General features: G+C 54.0%; 2 protein-coding genes across 21 annotated transcripts in view; both read right to left on the bottom strand.

Moving 5' to 3' along the window:
* Positions 1 to 931: 931 nt before the first annotated feature.
* Positions 932 to 7,801, bottom strand: PGLS (6-phosphogluconolactonase). Its single transcript, XM_070587390.1, has 5 exons — positions 6,036 to 7,801; positions 3,226 to 3,333; positions 2,684 to 2,785; positions 2,257 to 2,397; positions 932 to 1,235 (listed from the first exon to the last, which is right to left on the bottom strand). The coding sequence occupies exons 1-5, from the start codon at positions 6,321 to 6,323 to the stop codon at positions 1,098 to 1,100; spliced, it is 777 nt and encodes a 258-aa protein (XP_070443491.1). The 5' UTR covers positions 6,324 to 7,801; the 3' UTR covers positions 932 to 1,097.
* Positions 7,802 to 7,870: 69 nt separating this feature from the next.
* The window catches only part of SLC27A1 (solute carrier family 27 member 1), a 38,746-nt gene continuing 31,799 nt past the window's right edge, over positions 7,871 to 14,817 (bottom strand). For 11 of the 20 annotated variants that reach the window (XM_070587382.1, XM_070587381.1, XM_070587377.1 and 8 more), the window contains 2 exons: positions 12,270 to 12,465; positions 11,062 to 11,694 (listed from right to left, as the gene is read on the bottom strand). In XM_070587382.1, coding sequence (XP_070443483.1) covers positions 12,308 to 12,465 — 158 coding nt within the window. In that variant the 3' untranslated portion in view covers positions 11,062 to 11,694; positions 12,270 to 12,307. Of the gene's footprint in view, positions 12,466 to 14,817 lie in introns of all 20 variants that reach the window. The other 9 variants (XM_070587372.1, XM_070587370.1, XM_070587368.1 and 6 more) reach the window with 1 other exon arrangement.

Below are 14,817 nucleotides of genomic sequence, written 5' to 3'. Positions count from 1 at the left end.
ACAGAGGCTCAGTCTGGGACGAGGAGAGAGTCCTGGAGACGGATGGTGGGGACAGCTGCACGACAGTGTGAATGCACTCAACACTGCTGAACTGTGCACTTAAAAACGGTCAAGATGGTAAATTTTACGTTATGCGTATTTTAACACACACACAAAACTATGTCGACGTCTTAACCCCTGGAACCTCAGAACATGACCTTATTTGGAATAAGGGTCTTAGCTGATGTAATTGGTGAAGGATCTTGAGATGAGGTCATCCTGATTGAAGGCGGCCCTCCATCCAATCACAGGTGTCATTAGAAGAGGACACAGGGGCCAGCCCGGTGGTGCAGCAGTTAAGTTCACACGTTCTACTCCAGCGGCCCAGGGTTCGCCTGTTTGGATCCCGGGTGTGGACACGGCACCGCTTGGCACGCCATGCTGTGGTAGGCGTCCCACATATAAAATAGAGGGAGATGGGCACAGATGTTAACTCAGGGCCAGTCTTCCTCAGCAAAAAGAGGAGGGTTGGCAGCAGATGCTAGCTCAGGGCTAATCTTCCTCAAAAAAAAAAAAAAAAAAAAGAGGACACAGAGGCACAGGCAGGGAGGAGGCCATCTGAGGACGGAGGCAGAGATGGGGGTGACCAGTCTACAAGCCAAGGAACCCTGCAGACTGCCGGCAGCCGGGAGCGGCCTGGGACCGACCCCCATCGGCGCCTCCAGATGAGCCCATGCTGGCCCCGGTCTCAGACGCCTGGCCTCCAGACCGTGAGAGAAGAAACTCCTGTGGTTTAAGCGCCTCAGCTGGTGGCACTTGGCTGTGGCAGCCCCAGAACACTCACCCAGAGTGCCGGGCCTGCGCTCCGCCGGATGACAAGGCCGTCAGACCAGGAGCTCAGCCCGGGCACCCCAGTCCCACTGCCCACCAAGGACCATGAGACAGCGGGGACTTCACACAAATGCTCCTTTTAATAACTGAGTCACCCAGAGCCCGGCCAGGGGCTGAGCCCCGCGGGCAGGCAGGCGGGGTGGCAGCTCTTCTGAAAGGAAGCCAAACGCCGGGTGGGGCCCAGCCCCAGAAGGCCCAGCCACGGCTTTCTTCGCCCCTCGGGCTGGCTACAAGGCCGAATGCTTCTCGAAGGGCACGGTCAGGAGTCGGGCCGCTGCCTCGTCCAGGAACCAGCAGAGTTTCCCAGTGTGGGGCTGGACCAGGGCGGCGGGGAGCGGGTTTTCCTCCTTGTCCTCCAAAATGCGCTGTGTAGAGAGGGCAGGGGCGTGAGGCCTCACGCAGCGGGTGCCCCCACTCTCAAGATGTCATGTCATCCTTCCAGCTGTCCCAGCCTCAACTAATCAGCCAGGACAGGTCCTTCCCATCCACCGTCTGTGACTGTTGGAAATGAGGTGGCACACCCTCCTTCCTGCAGAGACTGGAGAGTCACCACCTCGGCTCTGCAAGTCACACCCTGTCTGTCACAGGCACAGCCCTGCTGTTATGGAGCAAAAGCAGCAGCCGATGACGCGTCGACAGATGGGCATGGCCGTGTTCCAACACAACTTTATTTACGGACACTGAAAGGGCCAACCCACCTCCTCCTGAGTGACAGCCCTTTGAGGACATCTGGGCCCGAAGGTTTTTGGGGAGAGAATTATTATTTACCTTTAAAAATATTTCCAGTTTCTTCCATACTTGTGGTCTTTTCAATAATGGCAATTAAAAATTTCTTATTGTTTTGTTTACTTTTAATATCTTACTTTATGTTTTCCTAAAATATTTTGTATAACTACACCTTTTTCCCTATCCCTACTTTTTTACTTATTCCTATTACATATGATTTTTTTCCCTCTTGATTAGCTTTACCAGGGGTCGATCTTTTGGATCTGTTTACCATTAAATGGTTAAGAATATTAACCAAGTCATTAATTTCTAATTTTAATTTCACTTACTCCCTCTGCTGACTTTTCTTAGATTTACATTATTATTCTTTTTCTAAAGTGCTTGATTTGCGTATTTCAAATATTTTCTACTTAATTTTTTAAAAATGCATTTAATGCTATGAATTTACCTGAGTGCAGCTTTGGCCTCATCTCATCAATTTCATTTCATAATCATTCATTGTTAACCAACCTGTAATTAGTTTCCATCTCCCCTTCAACCCAGGAATTACTGAAGGATCTTGGGATCTGGTGCTTCCAGCACAATAGCAGGTGGGGTCACATTCTCTCCCTGGGCCCGCATGCCCACGACCTTCCTGGGAATGGGGCCCTCAGCTCTTACCTTCAGAACAGCTGCCTTGCCTTCTCCAGTCGCCACAAAGATGACAGTCCGGGCCGCGTTCAGCACAGGAAGTGTGAGGGTCACACGCTGTGGTGGTGGCTTCGGGGAGTCACTGATGGGGGCCACAATCTTCTCCCGCTCCTGAAGGAGAGAGGCCCAGGGTGGAGAAAGGAGAACAGCATCACTCCAGCTTCTTGAGTACTCATTCACACACGCCAGGCATGGTCCATCCACCATGCCATCCCACATGGTACTTGATTTAAGGCCTCCATTTTAAGACGGGTAAGCTGAGGCTCAGAAGGATTAAGCCGAGCCCACTGGCAGGAGCTGACTCCAACCCTGCTGTGGGTAATTCCCAGCTCCCTGGAGGCCCCAGTCAGCAGAGGTCAGGCTCAGGTGCAAGTAGGGCCTGCATGGGCATGCTCACCTGCAGGAGGGGGTGGTCTGGGAAGAGTGAGCAGGTGTGGCCATCGGGGCCCACCCCCAGGATCAGCAGGTCGAAAACCGGGATGGAGTCCCCTTGGAAGGCCTAGGTGGGGGATGAAGACCATCCAGAGAGGTTGTGAGGGAAAGGACACAAAGAGAGAGTCGTCAGAAAAAAGAATCACAAGCGGCTATAACACAGGGAGCGATGCTCAGCCTCACTTGCAAAAAGGGGGACTCGAACCTATGAGGTTCCACGTTTCACCTGTCCAACTGCCCAAGAGTCTGGGGACACAACTGTCCCCAAGAGGTGAGGACCCAGGCCCACCACCAGGGTGTCAGAGGCCAGGCTCCCCTTGGGGTCAGGTATCCTTGAGGGGAGATCCACAAAGCGTTCTGCCCAGGGTGGGGCTGGGTCTGCCAACAGCCCCCAAGGGAGTTTCTGCCGGTGAGGAGCATGCAGTGTCACCCGCAGGGCTGCTCCCTCGCCCTTGGAATGGCCGTCAGGTGGACGAGGTCTCCCTGCAGTGGCCCCAAAGGACTCACCTGTCTCAGCTTCTGGGCGTAGTCCTCGGCGGCCTCCTGCACGGGCAGCTGGGGGTTGATGGTGATCACCTGGCCGTCGGGGATGGGCAGCCTGGAGAGCAGGTGGGTCTGCGCAGACGGAGGGACAGCATCACCAGCAGTGAGGCACAGTCCTTGGTGGAGCGGGGCTTCCGTGTGTGACCACCTAGATCCTCCAGGCGAGGACGCAGCTGTCATTATACCCACTTCCTGTGTGAGTCGGGATCCCGGTGGATCCCAGTGGCGTTCTGCCAGAGGTCTTTCAAGTCCATTGTGACTGGGGACCTCCTGGCCCCAGCCTGCACCTGTCTGGCTACACCACAGCTCTGTTCCAAAGCCTGCAGGGTTCACTGGCCCTCAGGATAAAACCCAGCCTCTCTCTGCCCTCCATAGGCCCTTCCCACCCCAGCCTGGACACAAGCTGCTGCCCCTGCCTGGGAAACTCCTATAATCCCTCAGGCCACCTCCTCCAAGCAGCCACCCCTGTCTGCACCTCCCCACACCGCTGCTTGGGGGCACTGCATGTAACTGTAATAAGCACTGACTTCTCTTCTGGGTTGCCATCACGGGGTACCCGTGCCCAACACACAGCAGGCAGGCACCCCAGCCTCCGCTCAGCAGGTTTGATGCAGCAGCCCCTGGAGTCAGGCCTTCTGCAAGGTGGAAGGCTCCAGCCCCCTCCCACTGAGACGAGCCCCAGGGCCTGTGGTCTGCCCTGGGACAGGTGCTGTGCCTCCCTTCAGGTGTGGACTGACTGAGCCCAGCAACACGGAGCTGAGCCACAAAGGAAAAGCAGGGCAGCAGAAAAAGTATAGTGTGTCTGGAGCAGAGGGTGATGGTGGCAGGGACGCGGGGTAAACCCACCACATCTCACATGGCTGAGCCCCCTGAAAGCTGGCCTGAGGAATGTGGGCTCTATACTGAGGACAATGGGGAGCCAAGGAGGGTGTGTGACCTGTGGAGGGACATGATCAGATCAGTTTCTGGAAAGACTTCTCTCCTTGTCCAAGGTCCTCATCCTCACACACCCTCAGGGACAGCACTGAGCAAAGCCAGGAGGGAGCATGGGTGCCCCTTTGCTGTCACCTGAGTCCCCTCCTTAGCTCCCTCCCCCTACAGGCTCAGAGCTGGTCCCTCCTCCTCTGTCTGTTCTGGCCTCCAGAACTGTGAGAAGAAACTCCTATTGTGTTAAGCCCCCAGTGTGCGGAACTTCGTCAAGATGGCCCCAGGGAACTAACATGATTCCCCTCACAGGGAACCAGCAGGAGCAAATCCTCGCCCCACACTCAGTCCCACCCCACGGCCTTGGCCTCAGCTGTACCCTCTGCCCCAGCTCTGCCCATAGGCAGGTTCTCACATCCCCAAGGGCTCAGCTTACACGTCACCCCCTTAGAGTACACCGCCCCCGACCCGGTCCTGGCAGAAGGATGCTCATCCCTCCTCCCCAGCACTTGCTGGCATCTGACACCATCATCTTCGCTCCCCACTGTGTTCTGTTCATGCTCTGAGGGGACTTCTCTCCTTTATCACTCTGTGTGTCGGGGCGTGGCACCCCACCCAGGCCCGTGGAGGAACTGCCCAGCTCCCCACGGGGTCTCCAGCGCTGGGCAGAGGGACAGGCAACGAACATCTGTGCAACTTTCTTTTACTATTTTGGTTGAATGTTGTTACTTGAAGTACAGTTTTTCTAATTTTAAAAAAATTAGTTTTTCAAAGTCTACAAAATAAGAAACAAAAGCACACTTTTTAATTCTGCTCTTGGGGAAGATACACAGGAAGGCGGGCGCTAGGGTTGGCCCCCCCCTTCCCCCCCCCGCCCCAGAGATGTGTCCCAGGTGCCATCTGCCCCGGCCAGCGGGGCAGCTTCAAACCCGGGCTCTCCCACTGGTCATTTAGGTGGCTCAGGTAGGCAGGTAGGTAAGATCTCTTTTGGCCTCAGTTTCTCCATCTATGAAATGGAGGTACTAACAGCACCCAGCTCTCAGGCTGTTGTGAGGATAAATGGGTAAACCTTCCTCCTTATTACACAAGAGACAACTGTCAGCTCAAGCTTCTGTGCAAAGAAAACAACAGAGCAGGACCTGGTGACCCGGGCTCGGCCGAGCCCGCCCCTGCCACACCTCCGCGGGCGGCTTCCTGCTGCAGGGCAGGCGTTGACTCAGCTGCAGCCGGGCACCCCAGGGCCGACCACGGCTCCTGCAAGCCTACTTCCCTGCTTGTAAATGGGGCGTGTTCCCGATTCTATAGGAGCCTGGGGCCCAGGTCCAAAATGAGCAGCGCCCGAGGTCATCGGCGGTTATCAGCGCTGCCAGCTGCGTGGAGACCACCGAGAACTCGCTTAGGTTGGAGGTGGGGAAACTGAGGCCGAGGCTCCGCACGAGCTCCCTCCTGCCTGGCTCTTCCCTAGCCGCCCCTGCTGGCCACGGGGCTGCGGCGCCTGTACTCCGGGTCCCTGGAACGACGGGCCGCTCCGCCTCACCCCCACGCCTGCCCACGCCGTTCCCTCTGCCCGGCCACCGGTTAAAGCGTGAAGAGGGACTTACGGCCCCACAGGCCCACTCGGGTGGCAGTGGAGGTGTAGCCCAGGCGGGATCTCGGGGCGCCCAGCCGACCACTCCCAGCTCCCCTCCAGATAGAGGCAGAGGGCACGATGCGACCCTGCGTGACGCGCCTGTCGGGTTTCAGGCGGTGGGCGCTCCTCCTCGAATGACCCCCGGCGGCCCCCGTAGCCGGGTTAAGACGGCGGGCGCGGCCCTCTCGGCGTGACCCCCGGCGGCCCCCGTAGCTCTCACCCGGTAGAGGCCGTACGTGCTCTCGGCGTGCTCAAAAGGCACGAGGCGCTCGTCGCAGAAGCCCAGCGTCCAGCGTGCGAGGCTGGCGGGCCCGGCGGGGGCGGCGGCGGCGGGTAGCTCGCGGGCCAACATCGAAACGAGGCTGCCGCCCGACAGGCCGAGCGCGAAGCGGGCGCGGGCCCCGGCCAGGCAGGACGCCGCCCGCTGCGCCACCAGTTGGGCTAGGGACGCGCCCAGCTCCTGCGGGCTCGAGAAGACAGAGATGAGGCCCGGGGCCGGCGCGGCCATGGCGATAGCGGCGACGGCTGGAAGGCGGAAGCCCTTCCACGGCCGCCAGTGCGCCTGCGCAAAGGCGGGCCGCGCCGCTCAGTGCCTGTGGGCTGCCGCCTGTGGCGCATGCGTAGTCTCATGAGTGACGCGCTGGCTGGCCCGGGCCGTGGGTGGGGCCGCGCCCGTTGATTCTCTGCCCGCTGCGCCAGGGCTTTTCCCTGGGCTGCGGCAGGCGGAGCCGGCGCAGTTGCTCTCCGCCTCCTGGTGCCAGGGCGGGGCCAGAGAGGGGAACCCAGAGCTCCGGACCCCCAAAGAGGGACTTGGGGTGTGGTGGGGTGGAGAAAGGAGATGCGAGAAGATTTCCTGGAGGAGAGCGCATTTTGGTGGACTTTGAAGTTCCCGAACCTTTTGATATATTTATCTTGTTGCTCTTTGTTGTTTCTGTCTTTAATAAGCTCCATGAGGGCGGGTTTACTTTGTTCACTGATTGCTGCAAAGCTACGCCTGGCGCAGAGCAGGGGCTGAAAACCTAATTGTGGAATTCCTTCTGCAAATGCTGGTTGGGATGCCTTGTGTCCCTCCAACTCAGAGAGTCCTCCATCCAGGCTGTTGTCTGGAGAAGCTCCCGGTCTGAGGCTAGTGGGCCTTGGCTGATAAGAGAATTTTCAAGGAGTAGCATGGGCAGAGAGGACTGGAAGGGAGAGAAGGCCTGGTGGGCCTAGGTGGCTGGACCACTTCTTGGAACCAGACAGTTCAGTAGAGTGTAGTAAATGCAACAAAGCTTGCATAAGTAGTGCATCTTTAAAATCAGCAAATTAAGAAAATTCCACGTATGACAGCATCAAAGAGAGTAAAATACCTAGGAATAAATTTAACAAGAAGTGCGAGACTCGTACACTGAAAACTATAAAACTTTGCTGAAAAAATTTGAAGATGATCTAAGTAAGTGGAAAGACATCCCATATTTATGGATTGGAAGATTTAATATTGTTAAGATGGCAGTACTCTCCAAATTGGTGTAGAGATTCAACACCATCTCTGTCAAAATTCTGGCTGCCTTTTTTGCAGAAACTGACAAGCTGATTCTAAAATTCATATGGAATTTCAAGGGGCCCCGAAAAGCTAAAACAATCTTGAAAAAGAACAAAATTGGAGGACTTACACTTCCTGATTTCAAACTTACTACAAAGCTATAGCAATCAAGACACCTTGATTTTAGCCCATTGAGATCCACTTCTGACTTTTGACCTTCAGAACCGTAAGATAAATTGGTTATTTTAAGCCAGTAAGTTTGCCGTAATTTGTTACAGCAACACTAGGAAACTAATACAGATCCTCACCTCACACCATATACAAAAATTAAAATGGATCAAAGAGCTAAATGTAAGAGCTAAAACTAAGAAGCTCTTAGAAGAAAACAAAGGCATAAACCTTTATGACCTTGGTAAGACAATGACACCAAAAGCACAAGCAACAAAAGACAGACAAACTGGACTTTATCAAAATGAAAACCTTCTGTGTTTCAAAGGATACTATCAAGAAAGCAAAAAGACAACTCACGGGAGGAATTTGCAAGTCGTATGTTTTATAAGGGCCTAGTATCTGGAATATATTAAGAACACTTACAACTCAGTAAAAAGACAAATAACTCAATTTTTAAATGGACAAAAGTTCTGAATAGACATTTCTCCAGAGAAAATATACAAATGGCTAATAAGCACATGAAAAGATGTCCTGCCTATTAGTCATCAGGGCAATGCAAATCCAAACAACAATGAGATACCACCTCACCCACTAGAATGACTATAATAAGACAATATAAGAGGGGCTGGCCAGGACGGAAAATTCAAACTCTCACACACTGCTGCTGGGGGAATATAAAATGGTGCAATCACTTTGGAAAACAGTGGCATTTCCTCAAAAGATTAAAGAGTTACCATATGACCTAGCATTTCCACGCCTAGGTTTATACCCAAGAGAATTAAAAACAAATGTTCCCACAAAGACTTGTATGTGAATATTCACAGCAACATATTCGTAATAGCCAAAAAGTGGAAATATCTCAATGTCCATCCAGTGGTGAATGGTTCAACAAAATGTGGTCCATCCACACAATGGAATATTACTTGGCCATAAAAAGGAATGAACTACAGGGGCTGGCCCCATGGCCGAGTGGTTAAGTTCACGCGCTCTGCTGCAGGCAGCCCAGTGTTTCATTGGTTCGAATCCTGGGCGCAGACATGGCACTGCTCATCAGACCACGCTGAGGCAGCGTCCCACATGCCACAACTAGAAGAACCCACAACGAAGAATATACAACTATGTACCAGGGGGCTTTGGGGAGAAAAAGGAAATAATAAAATCTTTAAAAAAAAAAAAAAAAAAGGAATGAACTACAACCCCAATGAATCTTAAAAATATCATGCTGTGTGAAGGAAGCCAAACACAAAAGGACACACAGTGTATGATCCCATGTATATGAAACACCCGGAATAGGCAAATCCATAGAGACAGAAGCAGATGAGTGGTTGCCAGGGTTGGGGAGGAGGAATGGGGGGCAACTTCTAGTGGATATCAAGTTTCCTTTTGGGGTGATGAAAACGTTCGGAACCAGGGAGAGGTAACAGTTGCACAACTTTGTGAATGTACCAAAAGCCACTAAGTTGTACAACCTAAAAGGGAGCGTTTTATCATATGTGATGATGTCTCAATGAAGACAGATAGCAGGAGGAGCTGGCCGGCTGTGGAGAGGATGAACAGCGGTTCCAACACCAGAGCCAGCAGGGGCAAAGGCGAGGAAGTCAGCCACAGGCTGGAAACGCCCGGCTGCCGGAGCAGGAAGAGAGCCTGCAGGATGGCAGCGCTGGCCGAAGAGTGGGGGCTCTTTTCCAGCGTGATGGAGACCCTTGAGGGGGTGGGGCAGGGCCCAGCCTGCAGCCACCTCTCCTCGGAAGGCTGTCATCATCCCGTCTCCCTCCCCCACATGCCCTCTCTGGCAGCTGCTTCTCGGCCCCTGCCTCTCAGGGCCCACAGGTCGACGCCAGGCTGGGGCGAGTCTCTCTTCCCACATCACAGATGCAAACATCCCCTCTGTGGACATCCATAAAGGAGAGACTCGGGCACAGTGCCTTCTGATCCCAGCTTTCTCCTGCCTTACCGAGGGTCCCTGGGGACAGGTCCCAGAGCTTCTCATCTAGCATAAAAAATACAGAGCTCCCAAGCCGTGAAAGGCATGGAGGGACCTTAAACACATCTTGCTAAGTCAAAGAAGCCAGCCTGAAAAGGCCACACATTGTGTGATCCCAAGTGTACGACATTCTGGAAAAGGCAAAATTATGGGGACAGTAAATAGAGCAGGGGTGCCAGGGTTTGGGTGGGGGGTGAAGAGATGGAGCAGTGGGGATTTCAGGGCAGTGGGACTATTCTGTCTGATACTGTAAGGGGAGACAGGTCATTACACATTTGTTGAAACCCAGAATGTACACCACCAAGAGGGAACCCTAATGGAAACTGCGGACTTGAGTTAATAATAACGTATGGACATGGGCCCATCAATGTAACATGCGGCAGTCAAGGCAAGATGTCAGTAACGGGAAGCAGTGGTGCCTACACGGTGAGAGGGCATTCGCAAGCTCGCTGTGCTTTCCACTCATCTTTCTGTAAACCTAAAACTGCTCTAAAAAATAAAGTCTATTATTAATTTAAAAAACAAACAGAGCCCGATCCTAAGAGTCATCAGGATTATTTTCTCGCCAGGCCAAAGGGAACTTCTTAGGCTGCTGCAGCCAGAGTCACAGGCTTTGGAACAGAAAGGTCCCTGTCAGGACACTTTCTCACCAGGAGCCCCTGGCTCCTTCATTCCCGCCTCCCCGTGCCTCAATTTTCCCATCTGAAGAACGGGGACCATGATGACACCCTTGGAGGTGGTCGTCACGTCTGAAAGGATGTTACCCAGGATGCACTTGTTCTATCAGCACACCAGGGGGCTCCATCCCCAGCAGCACATCCTGCACCCACTCTGAGGGCATCTCAAGGGTTCCACCCTGCATCCCTCTCCTTGCAGACTGTGGGCGTCCAGGGACCAGCCCCACACATGGACGGTTCATCCATCCTTGAGCTGGCCAAGGCCTCATCCATCCCCCACGCATCCCCAGGGCTTCTCCCTCAGTGGCCCTTCCCAGCAAATACTCTATCATCACAAGCCTTTCTTCCTCTGTCTCCTGAAGTGGAGACAAGGTGAGACAGACATTTTAATTCCGGAGGGGGCCAGCAGAAGGTGGGAGCTGAGAGTATAAACTCCGGAGCTTGATGCCCTGGGTTCAACTCCCAGCTCAGTCACCCTTGCAGGCCCAGTGGCTCTCATCCAGGGCTATGGCCACACCTGCTGGCCCCATACATAGAGGGGCACCCTTCCTGGGGGCAGCCAGACGTTCCAGGACACCTCTGGGCCACCCTGCACACCTGCTGGAACCCACAGGCAGGCCGGTTGGCCCTGCCCTGGGACCACTGACGCTGACAGAGGGCTTCCAGAGGCCCCAGAGGCTGCAGGGAGGCAGCAAGAAGGCTAACCCGTACGCCCCCATGCCCAGGCCCCCTGCACTTGCCGGTGGGTGAGCGGGCAACAGGGGGCAGCAAGAAAAGGCCAAGTGTGTCTTCTTGCTCATGTTTGGTGAGCATGTGCTCCCTGTGAGGTCCTCCCTTCTGAAACTCAGACAGGGTTCTGTGCCACCTGGGGACAGACACCAAACCACTGGGCTCCCACTAGGCAGCTGATGCCCTGCAGGTTTATTTCTTATACTCGAGTAGGAAACAAAAGCTTGGTGCTGGAAAGGCCATGCGAAACAACAGGGGCACTCCCGGCCGGCCCCACTGCACACGGGGCCGCACAGGGCTGCGGGGGACAGACAGAAGGGCAGTCTGCGTGGCTCGCTGTAACAATGGGTGTCCGGGAGGAGCCACCAACAAGGCCGGCGGGGGTGTGTGAAATGTCACTACCAACACAGGGTCTGAGCTGTCACTAGCAAGGCCAGTGGGGACAGTCAATGGGCTGGAACCCCTGAGGCCCAAGAGGCCATCTCAGCACCACCCTGTAGGAGACCTCCCCGACCCTACTTCTGCCACTCCCATGGGTCCGCCAGCAGCCACACTGGCTGGGGACACCCAAGAGTCCTCTGCCGGGTGAACACGCAAGTGGTGTGTGGGCAGCCATCCACACAGTCTTCAGGTCCTCCAGCAGGAACTCCAAGACACCTGAACTCAGACATCCAGGCAGGGGTGACATCCAAGTGGTCACAGTCAATTCTGGAAGCTTCTGGAGCATCAGGAAAGGCAGGCAGAGCAGGGGAGACCCACACCAGGGATGGGAAGTGCAAAAGGCAACTGGCCCAGCCTGGGAAAGATTTCCAGCTCACTGGGAGGTCCCCTGCAGACGTCCTGGACCCAGAAGGGCCATGCAGACCACCCACTTCTCCGTTGAGCAGGGAGGGCAGAGGGCCCACCTGGGGTTCACACCAGGCTCTGGTGTCCTGGGACTAGCAGCCTGGTTGAGGTGGGGCTCATGAAGGCACAGCTGAGAGGGAGGCAATGAGCCCCACTCCCGGTCATGGCCCCAAGGGCAGCTGGGCCCTGTACAGGCTGCGGCCCCAGGAAATGTCCGCTTGGTTCTTGGCAGGAGAACGGGGGAGGAGAGAGGAGGAGAGATGGAGGAGGAAGAGGTGAGGGCACAAGGGGACAGAGGAAGGCCGGGAACTAGGGAAAAGAGAGACACACGCAGACGCCGGAGAGGGAATACGGGCAGGGCGGGCACTGAGAGGGCAAAGGGATGAGGGAGAGGAGCGAGAAGGCAGCAGAGAGATGCGGGCTCCTCCCAGGGTCCCGGGTCCAGTTTCTCAGCCCCAGGACGGCCCCAAGTGCAGCTCGGCCGCCCCCAGGCAGGGCTGTCCGGCTCAGGCGCGCCTCGCTCACCGGGCCTGGCCAGAAGTCCAGCTAGCGGAGGAGAAGCATCAGAGGGCGAAGGCGCCAGAGCAGATGTGGGTGTAGACCCCCTGGTCCAGGGGCAGGTAGTGGCCCTGCTTCAGATCCAGGAAGAAGAGGCGGTCCGAGGTCTGGCGGGGGTCGAAGCCCTCGCGCTGCAGCCGCGTCTTCTGGATCTTGAAGGTGCCTGGAGCGGGGGAGGTGAGGAAGTGGTGGGGACTTGGCAGGGGGCTTCCAGGACCCCCAACTCACCATCCTCTGCTGCACCTCCTGGGCTCTGCACAGGCCATCCCCTCAGCCCGGGCCATTCTTCTCCATTTCACCTGCCCAATCCCCTTGTGCTTCAGATCTCAGCTTCATGCCCCCTCCTTCAGGGAGGCCTCCCTGACCACCCCCATCACAGCCTGAAACTCTGTGAAGTCCCTGCCTGGTCACATGCTCACCCCCTATGAGACTAGGGCTGGGTCTGTCACACAGTAGGTCAGGGGTCAGCACCATGTGGCCCGAGAGCCAAATTTGGCCCACCACAGGTTTTTGTAAGTAAAGTTTGGCACACAGCCACACCCATTCATTTATACATTGTCTACGGCAGCTTTTGTACCACACGGTGCAGCTGACTTGTTGCAAGAGAGACGGTATGGTCTGCGAAACTAAAAATATTTACTATCTGAGCCCTTAAGAAAAAGTGTGCACTCCTTACAGTGGACAATTAAAGAAGAGTTTCGTGAAAGGTAAACCTAAGGGTTAGAGTTAGTAGAAAAATCGAGGAGGACGCCTGTGTGCTCTAGAAACTGGGAACGTTTTTTTAAAAAACGCTAGAAACCAGAGGTTTTCTAAACCTCTAGAGTTCTAGAGGTTTTAAAAACCTCTAGACACTGGAGGTTTTTTTTGAAAAAACAAAACTTGAAGAGCACAAACCATAAGATTAGAAAAAAGTCTGCAACAAAATTAACGTTTTCTTTTCAACAAAGGCCACTGCAGACAAAGTTAACAGACTCCAAAACAAAAGAGACTTCCGGTGTCTGAAACCACTAAGGAATTAACATCTGGACTATTACGAACTCCCGTAAATCAAACAGTGAGGCACTGCAGAGACGGGCAGAAGACAGGAAGAGGCGAGTTACTGAAGAGGAAACCTCAGAGGCGCCAGAGGACTTGCTCAACTACCCAGTCATCAGAAAAACGCAGAAAATGAAGGGAGTGACGTCAGCGTCACAGGGGAGCGAGCTCTCTTGGTGATCTCTCCTCTCCACCATACAACAAAAAGACACTCCTATTCCATCAGAGGAATCCACACAACACAAAAGATGTCTGAGAGACCCATGCAGCCACATGTCGGAGGGTGGAGGTGCTGGAGGCCCCCCAGGATGAGGCAGAAGCATGTAAGAGAAAACTTCGCTCCCTCCACAGAAGACTGTGCTTGGGCTGCAAGAGGGAAGGAGGGGGAGGGCACGCCCGCTGGAGGGAACATCAAAGATCCCTGAGGTCTGTGGCAGCCTCCGGGGAAGCCCCCTACTGGGGTGAAAGCTATTGCAGGGGGTGACCTCATCAAGCCAACACCCCAGGAGAGCAGATAGGGAGAACAGAGCGAGAAAACCCAGAAAGCACGAAAGCACGCAGGAGAAAGCGCCCCTCCCCACCACCCGCTCAGCACCAGGTCCAGTGCCTGTGATCCCAGTGGAACTCAGAGGGCTCAGAACACGTGGCTCTTGACCCCCACCCAGGGGCAATAGGCAGTAACTGCGATCAAATAATACCAGGATGTGAAAGAAAAAAGCCCTCTAGCAGTATCAAAAATTGTACTAAATCTCCAGACCAGAGAGAAAATGACAAGTACCAGAAATCAGTCCTGAAGACACAGAAATATGTAATCTAAATGACAGAGAATTCAAAATAGCTATCACCAAAAAACTCAACAAGTTAAAAGAGAATGGAGAGAAACAATTCAACAAGGTCAGAGCTAATTCAGAAAAGAGATTGAAACTATAAAGAAGAACCAGTCAGAAATATTGGAGATAAAAGACACAGTCGATGAGACAAAACAAAAGATGGATTTCCTGACCACTCGAGCGGACACCCTAGAGGAGTGAATCAGCATAATCGAGGATAGACATGTTGAAATGCTACAGATAGAGGAGGAGAGAGAACTAAGACTAAAAAGAAATGAAGAAAGTCTCCAAGAAACATCCGACTCAATTAGGAAACACAGCATAACAATTATAGGTATTCCAGAGGGGGAAGAGAAGAAGGGGGCAGAAAGCTTGTTCAAAGAAATAAGAGCAGAGAACTTCCCAAAGCTGGGGAAGGAGCTGGAAATCCACGCGAAAGAGGCTGCCCGATCTCCTAAATATGTCAACGTAAAAAGACCTACTGCAAGGCATATAGTAGTGAAACTGGCAAAAGTGAATGACAAAGAAAAAATACTAAGGGCAGCAAGGCAGAAGAAAATAACCTACAAAGGAACCACTGTCAGGCTTTCAGCAGATTTCTCTGCAGAAACCTTACAGGCTAGGAGAGACTGGAATGACATATTCAAATC

Source organism: Equus przewalskii, chromosome 20 (genome assembly GCF_037783145.1).
Source record: "Equus przewalskii isolate Varuska chromosome 20, EquPr2, whole genome shotgun sequence".
Lineage (NCBI taxonomy): Eukaryota > Metazoa > Chordata > Mammalia > Perissodactyla > Equidae > Equus > Equus przewalskii.
Note: the sequence above shows the minus strand (reverse complement) of the source record. Positions and strands in the feature narration are given on the sequence as shown.

Excerpts from the sequence above, each read along its gene's own strand:
- PGLS (XM_070587390.1), bottom strand. The coding sequence starts at position 6,323 with ATGGCCGCGCCGGCCCCGGGCCTCATCTCTGTCTTCTCGAGCCCGCAG. Across the intron at positions 2,786-3,225 it reads ACGCCCAGAAGCTGAGACAG|GCCTTCCAAGGGGACTCCAT; the intron begins GTGAGTCCTTTG and ends TCCCCCACCTAG. Across the intron at positions 1,236-2,256 it reads GCAAGGCAGCTGTTCTGAAG|CGCATTTTGGAGGACAAGGA; the intron begins GTAAGAGCTGAG and ends CTCTCTACACAG.